This window comes from Medicago sativa, chromosome 6 (assembly GCF_051527215.1).
Source record: "Medicago sativa cultivar Bolivia chromosome 6, Bolivia_mono, whole genome shotgun sequence".
NCBI classification, from domain to species: Eukaryota; Viridiplantae; Streptophyta; class Magnoliopsida; order Fabales; family Fabaceae; genus Medicago; species Medicago sativa.
In genome coordinates, this window is record NC_140754.1 from 97,459,497 (window position 1) to 97,480,761 (window position 21,265).

The 21,265-nt window shown below is 34.4% G+C and overlaps 1 protein-coding gene across 9 annotated transcripts; it reads left to right on the plus strand.

Moving 5' to 3' along the window:
* Window positions 1–158: 158 nt before the first annotated feature.
* On the plus strand, window positions 159–20,227 carry LOC146918713 (uncharacterized). 9 transcript variants are annotated; one of them, XR_015016343.1, is made up of 26 exons: window positions 159–386; window positions 576–632; window positions 1,373–1,499; window positions 1,591–1,653; window positions 2,349–2,450; window positions 2,540–2,705; window positions 3,601–3,699; window positions 4,771–4,920; window positions 5,564–5,603; window positions 5,804–5,861; window positions 6,949–7,031; window positions 8,931–9,029; window positions 10,120–10,235; window positions 10,310–10,431; window positions 11,776–11,846; window positions 12,205–12,310; window positions 14,316–14,488; window positions 14,985–15,143; window positions 15,218–15,321; window positions 15,499–15,674; window positions 17,003–17,192; window positions 17,608–17,703; window positions 17,833–18,001; window positions 19,046–19,128; window positions 19,223–19,299; window positions 19,852–20,227. XR_015016343.1 is itself a non-coding variant. In XM_085720332.1 (26 exons), the coding sequence occupies exons 2-26, from the start codon at window positions 588–590 to the stop codon at window positions 20,021–20,023; spliced, it is 2,850 nt and encodes a 949-aa protein (XP_085576458.1). In that variant the 5' UTR covers window positions 159–386; window positions 576–587; the 3' UTR covers window positions 20,024–20,227. The 9 variants fall into 9 exon arrangements, 8 of the variants coding, with proteins under 8 accessions (XP_085576458.1, XP_085576460.1, XP_085576459.1 ...); XM_085720332.1 differs by having other exon boundaries at window positions 17,604–17,703; XM_085720334.1 differs by having other exon boundaries at window positions 14,349–14,488; window positions 17,604–17,703.
* The last annotated feature ends 1,038 nt before the right edge of the window (window positions 20,228–21,265 follow it).

Consider the following 21,265-nt stretch of genomic DNA (forward strand, 5'->3'; position numbering starts at 1 on the left):
ATTCAATGAACCTAAAAAGTCAACTTTTTCTTATAACAAGGACCGGAGTAAATGGTAACTGTAGCATATAGCATATAAAGACACATCAGGAAAAAGAGGGTAAAAATGGAAACTATCGTGTGACATAACTAAACTCGATTCTGGCCAACGCAAAAGCTACAATATGTGGCTTGGACTAGAATCGATTCTAAAAAGATGAATCACGTTTATAGTTAATTGCCAAACATCCTTCCAATTTCAAACGTGCGTTTACAGCTTCCAATCGCAAAACCAAACAGGGGCGAAACTTCTTCTTCTTCTTCCAACGATTTTCATTTTTCATTTCACTCCTCTCCAGTCTTCTACTCTACTCTGCTCCTTTCAAGTCACCATCATTTCTAATCTGTGTAAGTACTAAATTACCCGTCGCCTCGATCGATCCTCTCTTATACGATCCACGTTCTTTTTTTTTTCTTTCAATCACACGCTTTGTTTCTTTTCAGAGGTTTATGCTCACTTTCATTTCTCACTAATTTATCTTAATTACTTTTTTAATCCGTTTTTATTCATAATCATCATGAATGCTTCTGAATTAGGTTGCTGCACCAATGGTTCTTCGCAAGTTCTTCCTTCTTGCCATTTCAACTCTTCTGGTAATAATAATAATAATAAAATACTTTTTATTTATTTATTGATTCCATTGATTCCACTAATTAAGCCTATGATTCAGTTTTTACATTTGATTAGGGGGCTGTATGGGTTGACTTATTTTTTAGCTTCTGAAAAATAGCTTATGCAAATAATTAAGCTTTTATGTTAATTCATAACTTCTCACTAGCGAACATTGTATCCTCATAAGCTGTTTTTTCATAATTTGACAAGGTTATGATAAAGGTCCCCTTTGGATTGAGCTTATGAAAAATAGCTTATGCAAATAAATAAGCTTTTATATTAATTCATAAGTTCTCACTAACAAATAGTGTATCTTCATAAGTTGTTTTTTCATAAAGTACCTTAACAAGCTTATGGCAACCCGGTGCACTAGAGCTCCCGCATATGCAGGGTCCGGGAAGGGGTCCCACCATTTGGTGTATTGTACACAGCCTTACCCTGTTTTACACAAGAGGCTGTTTCCAGGACTTGAACCCGTGACCTTTCAGTCACATGACAACAACCTTAACAAGCTTGTGGGTAATAAATAAAAGCTTATTTTTTTACATAAGCTCAATCCAAACGGGCCAAAAAGCTTTTTTATTTGCTTAAGCTGCTTTGTATTAGCTCAAAAATAAGCCAATCCAAACAGGCCTTAGGTCCTTCTGGATGGATGTTTCATTCTTCCATTTCCTGATTGCTAAGTTTTTCATGATGCTTATTAAGTTTTTTTCTTTATCAGTTCTTAGCTGCTACTTCACTTGGTTCTCCTGTTAAAACTCAGAAAAGTGGCAGATTATCATCTGTGTTCTCACTGTTTAACCTCAAAGAAAAGAGTCGTTTTTGGAGTGAGGATGTTATACATAATGGTATGAATGTGTACACCATCTTCCTTCAATTTTCTTCTCTAGCATGTATGTCTGAGTTTCTTTTGATTCTCTTGGTATGTTGCTTCTTCAGATATTGATGAATTGAAGTTTCCAAATCATGGAAAAGTAAGCGCGTTTAATTACACCAATTCAGGTATGAATGCATTCTCTCAAACTTCGCTTGTTTGATTTTATACTAGTTTAGGGTTTTAGCGCTTGTCTTCCTGTAATGTTCCTTGCCATGGGACAATGGCTTCGGTTGTTCGCTACATCTATTTTGGTGCATCCTTATGTAGAAACTCATGGAAAGATAAATAGTTGGTTTGGGCTTGGGTTCGCCACATTTATTTTCGCCGGAGACTATGTTACACTTGATTAAAAAATGATTTGTGGTATTGATAGGAGTCTTGTGATTAGAAATGTAAGTCAACTCGAAAAAATAACAAAGGTGAGGAATAATTATAAATTTATTGATTGATTGAGAGTAGGGAAGACATGTAGCTGTATGGAGATTCCTCTCAATCAGTAACTATCCTAACTAATTGGAATTAACACAAATGACATATGTTCAAGTCTTATTCTCCTATTATTTGTGTTAATTCTGAGTGCTCTGATCGTTTGCTTCTATGCTATTCAGTTACTTAGTAGCTTTGTTTTAGAATATTCAGAACTATGAATTTTGTTTACATCCACAATTTTTCCTGCATTGTTGCCAAACACATGAGTAGTTATTTTTTCGCTTTAATCGTTTGCAAAAATTTTAGCTGCACTAGAGTGCGAATTGGCTAAAACTTCGCAGTTCATTTTGAAAATTGAGTACATATTATTTTCTAATTTGTTGTATTTCAGGTAATATTGCGAATTATCTAAAGCTGCAGGAAGTTGATTCCATCTACCTTCCTGTTCCTATCAACTTTATTTTTATAGGATTTGAAGGGAAGGGCAACCAAGGTACATAGTTGGACGACTGACATATCTTTTCTTTGGTTATTTCATTTTAAAAGTATTGTGGATTCCATAGTGTTTTTTATGTCCCACAGAATTCAAGCTTCTTCCCGAAGAAATTGAGCGTTGGTTTACAAAAATTGATCACATCTTTGAACATACAAGAATCCGACATGAAGAGGTTCTAACTGCATTCGACAAAACAAGTGTAGATAAAATGCAACGGCACCCCCTTCATGTTGCCAGTCACATAAATTACAAGTACGACTTATTGGTTAAACCCATAAATAAAATACAAGCAATTATTTCATTTTATTTTAATATGTTCTTTCTTTTGAAGACTAGATTTGTTACATCCATTTAAGTTTCAATGCAATAGGGTGTTTTGACATATACAGGAGTATGTGGCAAAACACAGACTCATTTGGCATCAAATTTGAAGGATTTACTTCATAAAACCTTTGTAGTTAATCGAGGAATGAAAAGTAAGATGGGTACAATGTATATTTAAAACCTCCAGCGCTGTGCTATCTTCTTTCTCAGAAAAGAATAGATCCTTCACATGGCTTTGTTCATTATCTATTATTCTGTGCTTGATTCAAATTAATGTTAAACCTTCACATGGCTTTGTTCATTATCTATTATTCTGTGCTTGATTCAAATTAATGTTAAACCTTCTCATCTTGTCTCATTGATAGTCAATTTTGATTGTGCTTGTCTGTCAGTCATCCCTTATTTTGGCAGTTTATATTTTACTTTTATATTAATTTAGCTCGACTCATTTTAAAACTAAACCTTCTTATCTTGTCTCATTGATAGTCAATTCTGATTGTGCTTGTCTATCAGTTTTTACTTCATTCGGAAGTTTATCTTTTATTTTTTATATTAAAGTATTGGAAGAATGAAATTTCTCCTTAATCAAGCAAAATCAGATAATGGTCTCAAAAGTATTTTTCAACCCATTTGTAAACCTACAAAAAAAAAAGTGGCGAACTTCTCTATTTATTTTTTTCGGCCATCTTGGTTGAAGCTGTTTAATATTGCATCTCCAAAGTAAATCTGTATAGAATTCTTGTTTATTTATTCTTTGAATCTTCTTGTAGTGAGAAAGTATATGTTATCTTTTCTTACTATGACTGTGGATGTTCTGGTGCAGCTTTTCAGTCCATGCTATTGAAATGGGAGAGAAGGTTACGTCCATTTTTGAGCATGCCATAAAGGTGTTTGGTCGCAAGGATGCTCCAGTTGGCAGTGGGTAAGTTCTGTTTAGATTAGTTATTACTTATTAGAACCTTTTTAACTTTTAAGTGCTCTTTGTACATTTATGCCAATATTTTATTACTTCTTTTTTCTTTTCCTGTTATGAAAACTAAAGCGCACAAGCACAGATTCACAACTAGTTAGGACCCAAAACTGATATACAAAATTGATATGTATTTGTTTTTAATAGCAAATACACTATTATCAGTGGTGAGAAAACTTTGTAACAGTACTTACACCAGAAACTGTAGGAAAATAAAGACTAGAACAGCGGTTGGAGCAAAGCTTGTTACAAGACAACAACAACCAAGCCTTATCCCACTAAGTCGGGTCGGCTACATGGATTAAGAAGCCTATGCCACCTGTCATTCTGTTATGCTTGCTTTCTCTCCCCCCCTTCTACTAGTTATTTTACCCAAAGGCCTTGACGTCTTTTAAGAAGCCTGCCCTTTTCATTCACTTGTTTCTCTCCTCTATGTCTGTCAATTAACTAGTATACATAAAATATGAATACTTGGTTTTAATGATTCAATCAGCAAGTTAGAGCATAAGAATGAAGTCTAGACTACACTTAGGCTATTTGTTAAGAAACATTCTGCATTCACATTCTTGTCATCCGGCCTAAATCCCATGTGGTACAAGTAACCATGCATCAAACAACTTGGTACACTAAACGATGCAACCCGCTGGGTGTGCAAGCTAGTTAACAAGTCTTGGGTTGGATTGCTCAACTTGTTTGAGCTAAGGGTTAAAGGTTTTGGAGGTCTTGGGTTCAAACTCCGACGAAGGAGTAAATATTATTCTAACTACTAACATTTGGCATTCAAAAAATAATAATAAATCAAACTACTGTAAGTGCTGTTCATCATATGAAAGTGGATTCCCGTCCACTAGCTTAGTTTTAATACTTTGACCAAGTGGAAATGGTGTTATGAAAAGGATTTCGTAAGCTAGCAAATGGGTTTCCAATTCCAATGATTCTTTTTTCTGTATGTTCTCTCTCTACATGTTTAGAAACATGACGTGGCTTGTTGTGTTGTCTCTTCTTCCAAATTCCTATTTGCAGGGATAATGATGGCGGTGATTGGCAAGTAGATGTGGACATGATAGATGGCCTTTTCGCTAGCCTCGTAGAATACCTTCAACTTGAAAATGCATATAATATTTTTATTTTGAATCCCAAGCGTGCCGAGAAGAAGACTAAATATGGTTATCGGTTAGTATTCTTGTTAAATGTTATCATTTACTATTACTATAAACTTCAATAATGGCATCTCTTTTACATGATAAATATTTGTTGTATATTAAAAGTAAGAGGCAGGATGTTGTAGGTAATCCAGTGCGGAGGCTGAGTACCGTGCTATATGGCCATGGTCATGTGAGCCTAATTGGCTTTATAGTCATTTCATTGAAGATAATTTTTGCATGGCTTTATAGTCACCAATTGCATCTGTTTTAATGCTCAGTTTGCTGATAGTTTTACCAAGTCTCTTAGGTGTCCTCAAATCGAGTTTATTTGTAACAAGCTTGGTGTTGGTGCATATAACCTATACGCTCAAGCTTGGGGGGAGTGTTCGCCGAAACCCATTAGTCTCATGTATATACACACGCATAACTTTTTTTACTCTAGTGAGCAAGTAAATGAAATACAATTTTCACCTCACATATTTACGCGGACATTTTATAATTTTAAAAGTGCCAGAAAATAACTGATATTTTCCTCCTTTTGAGTCTGTTTCATACGTATTTTGAGCCAGATTTGTTTTATATTATAAATTGTAAATGTAAATGGTAATCGAAGTATAAAAGATCTGACGCGGTCGCTTTTTATAACTGTCTGTTTATACAAAATATTTCAGGAGAGGTTTATCGGAGTCCGAATTTAACTTCTTAAAGGAGGTATATACAACTTTCCGTCTTTTCTCCTTTAAACTTTTCTAAACCTGATATTAGTGTTCCATTTGTTAATTGTATCATACCATGCTTGATGTTTTTCTGCTTAGTTTATGGGTATTTGCATGCCAAAACTTTAGTTGTTAGATATTTTTCTATTTTAAGATACCTTAAGTGCCAGAACTAACAGCTTCCATGTCATGCAGAATAAGACTTTGCAAACGAAGCTACTTCAGTCTGAAGAGGTTCCTGAAAATACTCTTGGTATGAAACTCTTCTCAAACAAAAATATATGTTGAAGGATACATAATGCTCAAGATGTTGACTCTAGTAACTGACTCCATCTAGTGTGAAAAAGGCATCCAGCGTTGTTGTTGTGAATTTACTTCCGTAGTTAGATTTTAGAAATTCCTGTCCATTTCTTCTCTCCTTTACTTGTGAACCATTAGAATATTAGAAGATATTTTATAATATCACAATATTATTATAATTTTTAATTATCTCCTAAGATTAGTTTGTGTATTATTTAGTAATTAGTTATGTTGAAGAGTCCCACATTGGATAAGAGATGGCATGAACAAGTGTTTATAAGTTGGGGCAGTCCTCACCTCACAAGCCGGTTTTGTGGGGTTGTGTTAGGCCCAACCACAAATTCTAGGAAGTTATTATTATCATTTGTTTTCTGATTTTCCTATTAATTGATCTCTTATAAATAGGGGATAGTGTTGGAGTATCAAGTTGATATCAAACTATTATCAATAATATTACACCATTGTCATTGTTCAAGGTCCTTATTGTTTGTCTTCTTTTATCTAATACTCATAATTCCAATGTGGTGTCAGAGTGGTACCATCCCTCTGCAACTTCTTGTTTCATTACTATTCTACTGCCAATTCTGAAGAAACTCTAATAATTTGTCAGCCATACAGTCTGCGATTTTTCTTTCGTCCGCTGAGTTCTTTCTGATTTTTCGGCCACCACTGCTGGCCAATATCGGAATATTTTCCAGCGGCTTTAACTTAAAGATTTAATAACTATTAGCTTTACGGCGGGGGGGGGGTTAGCATTTCGTAGTTTATCTTGTCAGTTTCTACTCATAATTATCTTAGATTATTTCTGTAGATTGATTTCCATATTATTTAATTTTCCTGTAGATAGAAGCCTTTCATCTATATAAATAGGGGTTGGTGTTCAGTCTTTAGCATTAAGTTGGTATCAAATTATTATCAATTGTATTACACGATTCACGATTGCCATTATTCAAAATCCTTTTAATTTGTTTTCTCCTTCTCTTATCCAAAACCCATAACTTCAACAAGACCCTCATTTTTTAATATAAATTTATTGACAGATTTTACAAAGATTCAGCGACCATTATATGTAAAGCACCCAATGATGAAGTTCTCATGGACAAGAGCAGAGGACAGTGAAATTGTAAGTTTTTTATTTTTATTTTATTTTATATATATATATATATATCAAAATAATGAAGCATATGAATCATGGACTTAGTTAATGACACGACATGGTCGTGTAGACACTTCTAATGTGAAAAACATAGGACACTGATTCATATTTATTTATTATGACTAAATAAAATATGAACATTATTTGTCTTGTTAACCAGTGCCCCCAGGGCACTAGTTAAGGAACTAAAAGTAGAAAGAAAAGTCAAATTTTGCATTAAAAAGAACACTTTTTTAACTTTCAAAAAGTAGAATACACAATTTCCAAGACAAAATTTCCTTTTATAATTCCTTAACCGGTGCCCCCGGGGGCACCGGTTAACATTTCCCTTAATAAAATATCTAAATTGAGAATCAAAATATGTATATTTGTGCATCAAATTTAAGTAATTTGTTTCATTATAAAATTCTAAAACAAGATACAATAGTTTTTCGGCTTTGTTCATCCATCAACTACCGAACTAAAAATGTTGTAATTAAATTTGATGTCTTTAACCCATCACTGATCATCATTGCTTTGACACATCTTTAACCCATGTAGATCTGTCTGAGATGTGTCCAAAGAGTGTCTAACATGTGTCGTAGCAAAATATAAAAAAGGCAAAATTACACTTAATCCTGCGGTCCCTTAACTTAATTTTAGGGAACAATTTATTCATTTATCTTTTTTTCTCGTAATTTTGGTTCTTCACACCCATATTTGGACATAAATTTCAAGCTTCAAATCTATGGTTTCCTTTCAATGTGAGCTCTCAGTCTTAAATATATGTTATGCCCCAAAAGAAAACCATAGGTTTGAAGCTTGAAAATGCATATGCAAACATGGGTGCACCATAGATTTAGAGTTATCTCTCTCCTGCATGTGGAATTTGTGGAAAGACATTGGGGTGGAGCAACTTGCTTAGCTGCTGTAGATCTGAAGAAGCATATTTCTGAACCACTAATAGAATTCATGGATCGGGGTGATAGCTTTGAACGTGTAGGTGTAAACTTGAGTTAGGTGGTCAATTTTACCATTACAAGATTACCATTAAGCTGAAACACTAATATGAACCTAAAAAAAGAACGAAGGTGAAGAACCATTCAGCAGAACCACTACTATTCAAGCAATAGAAAATATGAAGGTGGTTACATGATTTGTGTTACCTATGAAGCACGGACACTCCTCGGATTAGGCATGTCCTGGGGTGTCAGACACGTGTCGTGTCCGACACTGACACGACATCGACACATAATTACACTGAATTATGTGATTTTCTCAAATTATTAGCGGTGTCGGTGTCCGTGTATGTATCCGTGCTTCATAGTGCGTTACAATTGTTAACATGCTGGTTGTAGGCGAGTTGGGGCATATTTAGAAATCAGTTATGCTTGTAATGGACGGGGAGCAGTTGCTTTTTGCTGGTGTTGGGTTCTGGTTTGCATGAACTCGTGACCGCTTTGGTTTCTCTTTCTGTAAACTGTATTTTTCCGGTATATAAATGTCATGCTGCAACAACAAATCCTATTTTTCTTCAAAAAATTGATTCACTGTTCTTGCATTAGACACAAAAAGGCTACGGCTCTAATAGAGTGTTCTTCACTCAAACAGATTAAAATATTCTTCTATCATATGTTCCTCACCTTTTCCTCTAGAGCAGCATCTTATACTCCTTCCTTTTCCTCTGATAATATTTTTCTTCTCTTCAAGAAAAAGGCCTGTCTTTGTTTTAGAATCCTACGAGAAGCTAGTGACATTTTTATCATAGTTGTTCTGCTATTTTTTTTTTTTGGGTCAGTTGTCTTTTTTGTTTTTCTCTTCAAAGGCAGTCTAATTTATTTTATTTTATAAAATTTTGCCTTTTTTCGGCACAACTATAAATTGCAGGTGGAATGGTATAATATTTGGCTCGACACACTAAACAATTTTGAGAAGTTGCATCAAGGGAAAGAGATAGCTCAAATCATTGAGGCCAAAGCTTTACAGGTATATATTCATCAAACAAAGCCTCTATATTTCTTTGAAAATGTAAGAAATATGTTGTAAATAATTGTAATTGTTTGTAACTAGTTGTAAAATTGTATTCGGCCTGTTAGATGTAGAATAGTCTATATTTAAACAGATTAGTGCTTGTAATTTATTTACACTAGTGAAATATTTTCTACATGGTATCACAAGCTCCTGGTTTTGTAACCTTTTTCGCATAAACCCTTGCCGCCATTGCGTTTTTTCCCCTCTCTTTCTGCCTTCATTGTGGTTTCATGTTCCTTTGCTGTCTTTTTTACAGCTAGTTGAGATCTTCAGCCTTGCTCATTGCCTTTCCAGTTCCAATTCTCAATTAACATTACTGCTCACTACACCCGCTAATGGTCAAGTGTGTTTTTTACCACCGTACACTGCAGTTTTTGGCCTGGTAATAAGACCGCTGACAGTTTTAACATTACTCCTCCTGAGTTGATCTTTGCAGTTTTAACACTGCAGTTTTAACTTTACTCCTCCTGAGTTGAGCTACGAGTTAATAAAATTTGCCAGTTTATTGCTTATCCTTTAGAAGACCACTGACAGGCTGTAAAAACTAAAAATGATCTTGCGTTACTTGGCCGGTACTCAATCATTAGGCCTTCATCTCTTTCCTGCTACAACACCTCATGATATTCCTCTCCAAGGCTTTTGTGATGCTGACTGGGCTGCTCACCCAGATGATAGTCGCTCCACATCTGGGGAAGCTGTGTTCTTTGGACCAAAATTTAGTGTCTTGGTGATCTAGGGAACAATCTGTGGTTTCTCACTCCAGTGCCGAGGCTGTATATCACAGCCTTGCCCTCATTACTGTGGAGATACTTTAGATCAAGACTCTCCTCCATCAACCATCTTACTTGCAAGATTGGAATGATAGATATGCATATTTTGAGAAGAGTGTTGTAAATAATTGTAATTGGCCTCTTAATCAGGGCCCATTAGATTAAGAATAGTCTCTTTTAAACATATTAGAGCTTGTATCTTATTTATACTTTTGAAACATATCAGAAATATTTTCCACACTTCTTTACTAAAATTCGTGTTTTGGCATTTGAAGTTACTAAAAGGGAAGGATCAAGATCTAAAGCTCCTTTTGGAAAGGATATTAAAATCTGGGGATTATGGTGGTTTTCAAGCAGAATGTCTCACAGACACGTGGATTGGAAAGAACAGGTTCAATTTATCTCGCATGGCATATGTGAAGACATACACATTTCTTTCTATTCACATTCATTCATGTTTTGTAGCAGATGGGCCTTTATTGATTTAAGTGCCGGTCCTTTTTCATGGGGGCCTGCCGTTGGTGGAGAAGGCGTGCGTACAGAAGCAAGCCTACCAAATGTGGAAAGGACAATTGGTTCAGCTTCAGGTAGTAATGACGTGTTTGATTTTGGGTGTGTGCACGCCTGTTTGATATAAAATGGCAATGCATTCCACTTTAGATCCACATATAAAATATAAATAGAAAAATCAGTTGAAAAAAGGTGGAGAGGAAATCCGAGTTGTATTTCATTATTAAAAAATTACATAAACTGTATAATTAATAAGCTTTGTTGAATCGAATATGTCCTAATTAAACAGATACTAGGTGTGTTAATATATATGCATCTTGTGTGTTGATCAAAGTGCTGACCGCCTGTAAAGTGCTACATAAGGACTGGTTAGTTACTGACAACTGTCACTGTCTTAAGTGTTAGTTACAAGAGGCTGTAGGTTAGCTCAAGTATATATACTTTTAAACTGAATCATTAGATTCAGTGTTTTGAAATTCAGAAATAATTGATTCTCTAAAAAATGTACCAAAATATGCCTAATTACATCACTTAAGGTAACAAGATGATTACAATAATAAAGGAAAGATTGAATCCTTTTTGTATAATGTCACCACTCCCCCTCGTTGGGGTGATGAGTCAGTATCTTTTCATTCTCAGCTTGCAAGATCTTAGAAGGGACGCTTTTTCCTCGAGGATATGTTGATCAATCTCTATATGCTTTCCCTTATGTTTTAAACTACCTTGTGAGTGATGCTTAGACGGTCTTGTTATCGCAAAATAGCCTCATAGGTTCTTCATATTTTATTTTGAAACCACCAAGTATGACTCAGAAATTTTGTGAGTCTTAGCTCGAAATTTTGTAAGCCTTTGCTTGATGAGTCTTACCCAAGTCCTTATATGACAATCCTTATCCAAAGCCTTATAAGAACTACTTCTGTTTTACCTTTGTCGATGTGGGCTCTCAAATTACCCCTCATGCATAGGAAAGCGCCTCTGGATCATGGATAAATATGGGTTGCCCAATATAGATTATAGGTTCACCTCAGAAATGGTTAATAAATTAGGAGCTGAAAAAGTGTCCAATTATTTTTCTGTGCAATTGAATAAGATGACTGCTCTTTTGGGCCCCTATTTGCTCTTTAAACACACACAAAAAAAAAAAAAAAAGCCTTTGGGGAGTTGCAAACTGAACCTCTTTGGGGGGCCAAAAAAGCAAAATCCATTGAATAATCTGATGATTGTTGTGGTAATGAACTGATTCATTTCTTTATTCTTTTGTGGTAATGAACTGATTCATTTCTTAAATTACTTAATTTAGGCCCAGAAAATGTGTATGTTTTCTTGTAAAGAACCTTAATTATTTAGTACATATTGCATTGTTTAACTTGAGTTGTCATTGTTTATTTATGTTATTTTGATTTTCTTGATGCTTATTCCAGAAATTTCAGAAGAAGAAGCTGAGGACCTTCTGCAAGATGCTATTCACGAGAAATTTGCTGTATTTGGTGATGTATGTGTTATTCAAATGAACTTATTACAATGGATTGCATATTATTTATTCTTCTTCTATGAACAAGCTTTGAAGGAGTTGTAGGAAATAGTGTCCACATGTTAGATTCCTTCCACTGCAGTTGAAGCCAAAAATGAAAAGAAGAAAATTAATTTTGTGGCTATTCCGAAATACTTGATGATTAGAAACTATGTTCGATAGAAATAAATATCTGAGAGGATAATTAATTGACTGTGTACTTCTATGCAGTGGCTTTAGACTTTGATGGCATTGGCATGTTAATTAGGATGCTAAGAGGAAAACATGTTTGATTTCTAACGAATTTGTAGTAAGTCAGCTTTGATTTTTAATGTTGCAGAAAGAACACCAGGCTATTGATATTCTTCTGGCTGAGATTGATATATATGAGCTTTTTGCTTTTAAACATTGCAAGGGAAGGAAAGGCAAACTTACTCTTTGTGACGGTAATCTGTTTGAGCTTTTTATTTTTTTTCTTCTTTTTTTAATTCTTTTTTTTTTTTTTTTTTTAAATTAAACTTGGATAGTGAGCCATGGCTCAATGGTAAAGGTTGTTGTCTTGTGACCTGGAAGTCATGGGTTGAAATCCTCAAGACAACTTCTCTTGCGAAAATAAGGCTGCGTACATTTACCTTTTACAAACCTCGTGTAGTGATAGTCTCGTGCATTGGGATGATTAAACTTGAAGTTTGTCTAATATCTTTCAATAAAAAAATTGTTTCCTTGAGTTCCTGATTGGACACTAGGGTCCCATAGGTTTGATGGCCCAATAATTTGGTCCAAATCCACATGTCACACACTTACACCTTCTAGAAGGTTATAGAAGAAGAGGGAATAAAATAATTAGTTGGTGCAATCCCTGAATTCAAGGGATGCGTTTGTTATATGAAAGAGAGTTGGGAGGTAGGAAAGGCATTGAGAATATTGTTTAGAGTTTGTTAGGAGAAATATCTTTTCTGGTTAGGAGTAGAAATACTCTGGTAGGAATCTTAGACTCTGGTTATCTTTTCTTTTTCAGTTTTCATCCATTGTAGAGCTTTGCTCATCACTTCTCTATCAATAAATCCACAGTTCTCCTTTATTGAAATTCCAATTCCCAGCAGTTGCCCTGACAATATTGCTTTTGTATGTGAGCAGAGAGCAAAGTTATTTACTTAGCGACTACAAAGAGATGTATGTTTTTAGGCAAATTGCTTCAGTAATGAACTCGGCATGTTTGATTTATATGCACCATGGATAATAATACAAACAACTATTTACAAGAGAAAGTAAACGAGCTAAAACATTTCCTACAATGCTAAGGTTTCAACAAGTGAGCTTGAGATGGAGGTCGCACAATTCTGCAAAAGCTTGGTACAAGGAGAGTGCACGAGCTTTACAAAAATGAGCAGTGGGAAGGAAGTCGCAGCCACACACAGTCAAAAAGAGAGTGAGAGAGGTCACGGTTTTAGAGAAATGTAGTCGCAAAGAGAGGGAGCTTCCGTTGATGGCAAGTTACAACATTGACAGAGAGAGACAGTAAAGGAAGGGAGTCGTGAAGCTGGACCAGATAAGCACCCTCGCAGGATTGCTCAAACTTGCCAATTTCATGCTTCTGCGAGCAAGTTCATTGATCCCAGTCTAACCCCATTCTATCAATCTTTCATGCAATAGAACATGCATGAAGGCAAAAAAATGTAGGACAAACATTAAAAATCTCAAATAACTGCGTGTAGTAATCGAACTCAAAAACTTGATAACAGGATAACCACTTTTCTGAAAATTTTCTGTTTTTTTTTTTGACGCTACGGATGACGTTGTAGTGGGTAGGAGCTGCTTTTGTCTGCTATTGTGTGTGATTTATAACCTTGTCGAAAGCTTTCCGTGCGTGTTAAATCAAGATTTTAACATGGTGTTATCACATGATCTATTTAAGATTGATAAGAGTGCATTATCCAATATATTCTTGGTCAAAATCACTAGAAATATAGTTTCTGTTAGCAGAAGATTAATAACAGATTCAGTTTATTTTCTTACAAAAAAAGTAAAAACTTCAGATTTTACATTCTAAAATCAAAATAGAAATCTCTCAAATTTCCTATCTTCCCTGATCTCTTTAACTTCCATAAATATGTAAACACAATTGCAAACATGAGCACTTGTTGAAAATATTGATCTTAATGACATTAATGTTTTAAAACAAAGTTAAAAATGTAGCATATTTGGAGTATCTGATAATTGTCTAGAAATATCTAACATGACACATGTTAGACACCAGTATGGTAATTGTTTGGACATGTTTGTGCTTCCTTACATCTCACTTTGTGAAGCCAGTTTCTTTTATTTCTGTTACAAAATTCCTTTTCATTTTATTAATTTTTTTTAAAATATCAAGCTTTGCAGGTTAGTGCTCCAAAAAGTTTAATATCTACACTGTATATTTCATACATCCTTAAATATGTATCATTTCAGAATTCTTCAAAAAAAAAAAATGTATCATTTCAGAACTTGACGAGAGGATGCGGGATTTGAAAAATGAGCTGCAGTCTTTTGAAGGTGAAGAATATGATGAAAGACATAAGGCAAAAGCCATAGAGACATTAAAGAGGATGGAGGGCTGGAATTTATTCAGTGATACACATGAGGTCAGCTGATTGGTCTGCTGTATTGAGGCTCATTTGTCTGATCGTTTTTAATTTTAAAACTCTGATTAAGAGGTTTTATGGGTTTTCTTAAAAAAAAAAATAGAATTTGAAAGGAAAAAAAAAATCAGATTTCTGATTATTTTGAAAAGTTACTTTTGGTTGCTTTTGAAAAAAGTTGTCATTATCTCCACCTTTTGAAGTAAAACTAGTTTTTATAATTGTAACCAAATAGAAAATAGTTTCTTCCTTCATCAAAGAAAAATTACTTTTTGACATATTTATCAACACCGTATGTACTGTTCACATAATGCTATGTGGTAATGACTAGTAAATATTTGGTTCATTATGTTCATTAAGCTGTTAATGAAATATTAATTTTTTTACGGAATTAATTTCTTTTTTCGCAACCCACTATAAAGTACATAGTTAATAACATGCAAATACTTGATTAATTCAGTTCAATATTAGCTTGGTTCATGGGTTTCCCTCAATGCAGGAGTTCCAGAACTACACAGTTGCACGTGATTCGTTTCTTGCACATCTTGGTGCGATACTGTGGGGATCTATGAGACAGATCGTATCGCCTTCAGTTTCTGATGGGGCCTTCCATTATTATGAGAAGATATCCTTTCAGTTGTTTTTTATGACACAGGAGGTAAGATGTATGTTTCATCATATCAAACGGCTCGCATTAGTGGAATATTTATGTTCATGCAATTATATTTGCAGAAAGTTAGGCACATTAAACAGCTTCCTGTGGATATGAATGCTATTAAGGATGGACTCTCCTCATTGATGGTGCCTTCTCAGAAACCAATGTTCAGTCCACACATGTATGCAGTTATAAGTGTTTTATTCTGCTCTTTGCTTTTCCACCTCTAATTATGCATTTGGTTATTGAAAATTCTTATCAGGCACACTGAAAAAACACTTGATTTGTCATATTCCCTTAAAATATGGATTTTTCCTAGTTTTCGTTTTCTACTGATATTAGTATTACTGTGTTTCAGGCTACCTCTGTCAGATGATCCTGATTTAGCAATGGCCTTCTCTGTTGCACGACGTGCAGCTGCTGTCCCCCTGTTACTTGTAAATGGAACGTATCGAAAGACAATTCGCACCTATCTTGATTCTTCCATTCTGCAGTATCAGTTGCAAAGGCTAAATAAACATGGTTCTCTTAAAGGTCTCCTTCTTATGTGCTCCTTTTTTTTAGAATGTCATTTTTATGTACCTGGAAACAAAAAGAATTGATGCCGTCCTCTTGAATTAAAAAAATAAAAAATTAGGGAAAGTTCAAAAGGAAAAGAATTTTGTCGACTGATAAGTTTAGTGTGCGCCCGCGTAGTATCATTGTAGTTTGGTTTTTTCTTATTGTTAAGCTTTTTGATATTTTAGGCTTCAGTCTTGAGTGGTGAAGGCGCATCCTTTACCTCCTGCTCATGGTGGTTAGACTTTGGTAGCTTTTGCTTTATGGTGATTCAACATTCTTTATTGGTTTGGTTTGAAGTTTTGACATCATTGGTTGATTGTTTTGCCATTCTTTGTTAGATTGTCCAAAAGATGTCTGTCTGGGCAGTGGCTGGTCTAGAAATTCTCCATAGTAGGGGCAACAAAATAGCGAACAAACTTATACACAAATGAAAAATATTTTAAACTTCTACGAAGTATACAACATTACGAACAAGATCTCCAAAAATAGTTTATAATATGTAGGACAATGTTTTCTTTACAAAATATGATATATTTTGTATCACTATGTGTGCTTAATGTTAAAGAAGTCCTAAACATTAGAAGAATAAATTATCAAAATTTGTACTGATTTATTTTGTTTAAGAGAAACTTTCTGAGTTAATTTTCTTAAAAACAATATTTATGTAAATATTATGCATGCATCCGCCACTATGTTTGGGTTTGATTGTGTCTGGTGTTATATTTTCTCTTTGAAAAGGTATATCTGTAACAAGTTTAAAGTTTAGTAAGCTTTAGCTGTAGGGGGAGTGTTAGGAGCATAGAATAGTATAAATATCTTATAATAACTTTAATATTATATTAGAATATCTTAAGTTATTTCCTAGAATTAGTTTACAATCTTAGAGTATCTATTGGGATTAAATTTTATATTACTTATTATTATTATTATAATTATAATTATAATTATTATTATTATTATTATTATTATTATTATTATTATTATTATTATTATTATTATTATTATTATTATTATTATTTTCTGGATTTAGGACCGAGTCTATGCATCCCTATAAATAGGGATTAGTGTTTAGTCTTTGGTATCAAGTTAGTATTAAGTCATTATCATTAATATTCGATGTTATTATTTCTCTCCCTCTTTTATCTAAATCCCACAACTTCAACAAGTTCTTTTCTTTTCATTTCCTTTTGTTTGAGATTCTCTTTTTATTCAAAAAAAAAAATAAAATAAAATGTTTCTCTTTTGTTACTTGATATTATGGTATACAACTAAGATGATAATCATCTTTATAAACGAGGCAGGTAGGCATGCACATTCAAGGTCCATGCTAGAGGTTCCAATCTTTTGGTTCATTCACAGTGAACCATTGTTACTAGACAAACATTTTCAGGCTATAGCACTATCCGACATGATTATTGTTGTTCAGTCAGAGCCCTCTTCTTGGGAAAGCCATCTACATTGTAATGGACACTCACTTCTAATGAACTTGAGGTTAGAGTCAGAAACACATTTGTTTTTTAAACTGTCTTTTTCATATAACTTGTAAAGCAAATATAATTTTATAAGCTATATTGGAAATATGTTGATGATGAAAATATTCAGGATATTAAGGGATGTCTAATCATATTTATCATAAGCCTTACATTTTCAATTTTTTGTGAGATTATAGTATTCTATTAATTTGACGGGGGAAAGGGGGAAATAAGATCTCAAGTTATATTTTGAAGTAGATCTCAAGTTATATAATGTTACAAATATTATTATTAAAGATAGAATTTTGCTGAAAATACTTGGCAATAATTGAACTTTTGCATTGAACATTTTTTGTAAGACTTTTCTTTATGGAACATAAATCCACTTATTAATTCTTCCATGGCTTTATCCTTCGTCTGGTCTATAAAGGCAGCCTATAAAAGCTGCAGTAGCTGCTACTGCTGAGCATCTTGCGGGTTTGCTTCCCCTTCATCTTGTTTATGGTCAAGCCCATGAGACTGCAATGGAGGTACACCTTTATATCCATTATTCTCTTTGTGTTGGGTTCCTTGAATGGTCATTATTCTAAATATAAATAACTTCATTATCAAGTATAGTTAGACTGCAATGTCTTAATATTCATTTCTGAACATGACAGGACTGGATATGGTCGGCAGGATGCAATCCTTTCTCTGCTACATCACAAGGTTGGCACATTTCACAGTTCCAGTCTGATTCAATTGCTCGAAGTTATGTCATCACAACTCTTGAAGAATCGATCCTACTGGTTAATTCTGCCATTCATCGCCTACTAATGGAGCGTACTAGTATCCTTCTTGTGTACTATTGCAACCATTTAATGATAGAGAAACTATCTTTCTTATGTACTGTTGTACAGAATGATTCCTTTTCCAATTTCCAATAATCTTGGAATTTGTGTTAAGTCTAATTCAACTCCAAAAACTAGTGAAGCCGAGGAATGTGGCTTTCCATTCCTTCGCTGACTATGTTGTAGCACTAGTCTGTAGGATTTCAACATAACCCCTCATGCTAACACAAGTAAGATGCTGGAGGTTGCAATGAAGGAAGCCTAAGGTGGCGATAATGAATGCAACTTGGGTTTCCAACACACCCTCATGTGTAGGATTGGACATATAGTGTGAACAAGTTCAGGTAGCCTAATAATAATAGATCTAGATAAGATTTGATGCCAATTGGGTCAAGCCTGCCTAACACAACCTCAAAAGCTACCTCATGGGCTAAGGATTTTTCAAGCTTTATAGAAACTACTGTGGTCATATATCTAGTTGATATTGGATATCAACACATCCCTTCATGCCCTACACAACAGAGGTTTTGGGGGCTGCTGTGAAGACATCCCAACTTTGCTACAAATGAAGGAAACTAGGGTTTCCAACACACCCACTCATGTCTTGGTCTCAACATCTAGAGCATTGACAAATAAGGGTGGCCCAATAATATATGGTGGATAAACTTTGATATTATTTTAGAATTGGGCTAGGCTTTGTACCCATATAACATGTAGTGTAATAAAGGTGATGGGTTTTCAACAAATGTCTACGCAGACAAAATTATAAAAAATGGAATCTCAAACTTATATAAGTTTATTGGTAAATTGTTCTATTTTAACTGAAAATATAGGTTATCCCTGAATTAAGCTTTTCTTCCATAAGCTTGTTTGATAAAAAAAAAGTAGGTGTTTGGTAAATAAGTTTATAGCTTGTTTGGTGATCAAGGCTCCTATTTGTTTTATTAAAATAGCAGCCTTTTACCAGGAATATTTTATTACTGCATTTATTTTCCTTGTGATACCAGATGAATTATCTATTTGATTTCTTAACAAAATAAAGCTCAAAACACTTTCAAGATCTTCCAGTCCCAGGAGCATGAGCTTGTAAACAAATACAACTATGTTGTTAGCCTTTGGAGAAGGGTGAGTACGAATTGCTAATTGCTTCTATAAATTTTAAATTGTATTCTTAAACAGTTGTTTATACCATGATTTTTTATGAATATTGTATTTTCAGGCATCAACCGTCACCGGAGAATTGCGATATGTTGATGCATTAAGGCTACTAAACACCTTGGAGGATGCATCCATAAGGTTGGACAATGTAAACTAAACTATTCAGCAATGTTAGATTGTAAACTGCATAAATAAATAGTGCAGTTTTATTGTTGGAAATTATGGATTAAACCACAATTTGACTACAGCAACACAATTCACAAGCCTTGGCCGTAACAGCTAGTTTTCCTCTTAAAAAATAAATTGTTACCCTAATGGTACCCACATAGATAGTTGTATACTGGTGATGTGCCTCAACGTTTATGTTCTGCTGTTCTCTTACTTTGTATTGTAATTTGTAACAAACGCACCTGTAGAAATAAGAACACGCTTAACTTGCCCTCTAGGCTCTTTTAATATGGTGATACCCTTTCTTCTTCAAAAAAAAATACGGTGATACCCTTTTAGAATTACGAGAGATAAAGGGGGGGCGGGACGCAGAGGGTGGTAAGTGATTAGCAGCTCATCTGTGTTCTATTTTGTTCTTTATTTGGTTAAAAGCTGGCCTGTGTGCCACATGGTTTTGGCATCTTCACTAAGGGCCTGTTCTTCATTGGTTCTTTTGCCTGACAAGGTTTTTCATTTTTGCAGATTTGTTGAGCAAGTTAATACGACCCTGACTCTTCTCCATCCAATTAACTGCACAAGAGAGAGAAAAATGCAGATGGTGTTTGATATGACAACTATTCCTGCTTTTTTGATTGTTTTAGGCTGCCTTTATATGGTATTAAGGCCAAGGCGACCAAAACCAAAGATTAATTGAGGTTTCTGGCGATCATTATGAGTTTAATTAGATTGTTAAAAGAATTTTTGTGTTAGTACAAGGGTTTATGGAAATGATTTGCAATTAGCTTTGTACATAAATACTTTTGGAGTAGGACTTAAAGGTGGATTTTGATAACTCCTTAGCAAATGTTAATTTATTTATGGCTATTTCCTTTATATAATATAACCATTTTGCCTTGCATTTATTTATGTCGAGTATAAGATACCGATATTCATTTCCCTCAAACGAAAAAATAAGATGCCGATATTCATAGGAGAATCTCAAATACTCATCTCAGAATTATCCATTTTTTTGTTAATTATTGTTCAAAAAATTGGTTAGCAGATATGATATAATACATCTTTGTTGAAAAATAAATAGAATCTCTTTTATCAAAAAAAGAAAAAGAATATCTCCTCTCTACCCTTTCTCCCCTCTCTATATGTTTGTATCTTCCCCCTCTTAATTTTCTCTCAATTCTTCTGTCTTTTAATTCTTTATTTCTTTTTCCTTCAATCTCTTTTTCTTTTCACGTTCTTTTTGTTATTCTGGCGCGTTAGATTTACGATGTTCCAAACGATGTTCTGACACAGGACACAGAAAAGCAGATGTTGTATATGATGTTTAGAACATTAAGCTAACAGACACAAACATAATAAAGCAAATAATAGACAGGAAAGAAAAGAGGCACATAGAAATTGTTAACCCAGTTCGGTGCAACGTCACCTACATCTGGGGGCTACCAAGCCAGGAAGGAAATCCACTAGTGCAGTCCGTATTCAAAAGCTCTCAGCAAATCACGTTTGCACTTATGACCTAGGACCTACCCCAACTAGACTTAACCTAGGAACTCCTAGATCTGAGATCCCATCTCACTCCCTTACAACAGATCACAATCCCCTGTGATTCCAAAATTACAGACACAAATCAAATGAGGTTACCCTCAAAAATAACAACTTGCAACCTTGCTTAAAAGCTTAGGTGCAGTTCACAATCTACCTAGCTCCTTGCTTAAAAGCTTCGAAGTAGTGCACAGTATTACAACTCAAAGCACAGTCCTAAACATGTATCAAGATGATACACGAAAGGCTCACAATATATAAGACTCAAAACCTAAACAAAAACTCTATTTGTAAACCAATGTCTTGAATAATATCTTCAGGTCTTGCAGCCTCCCTTATATACTGAAGCAAGGCGTGTCATTCCTTCAATCATGCTTCAGATCGGATCAGTGACTTC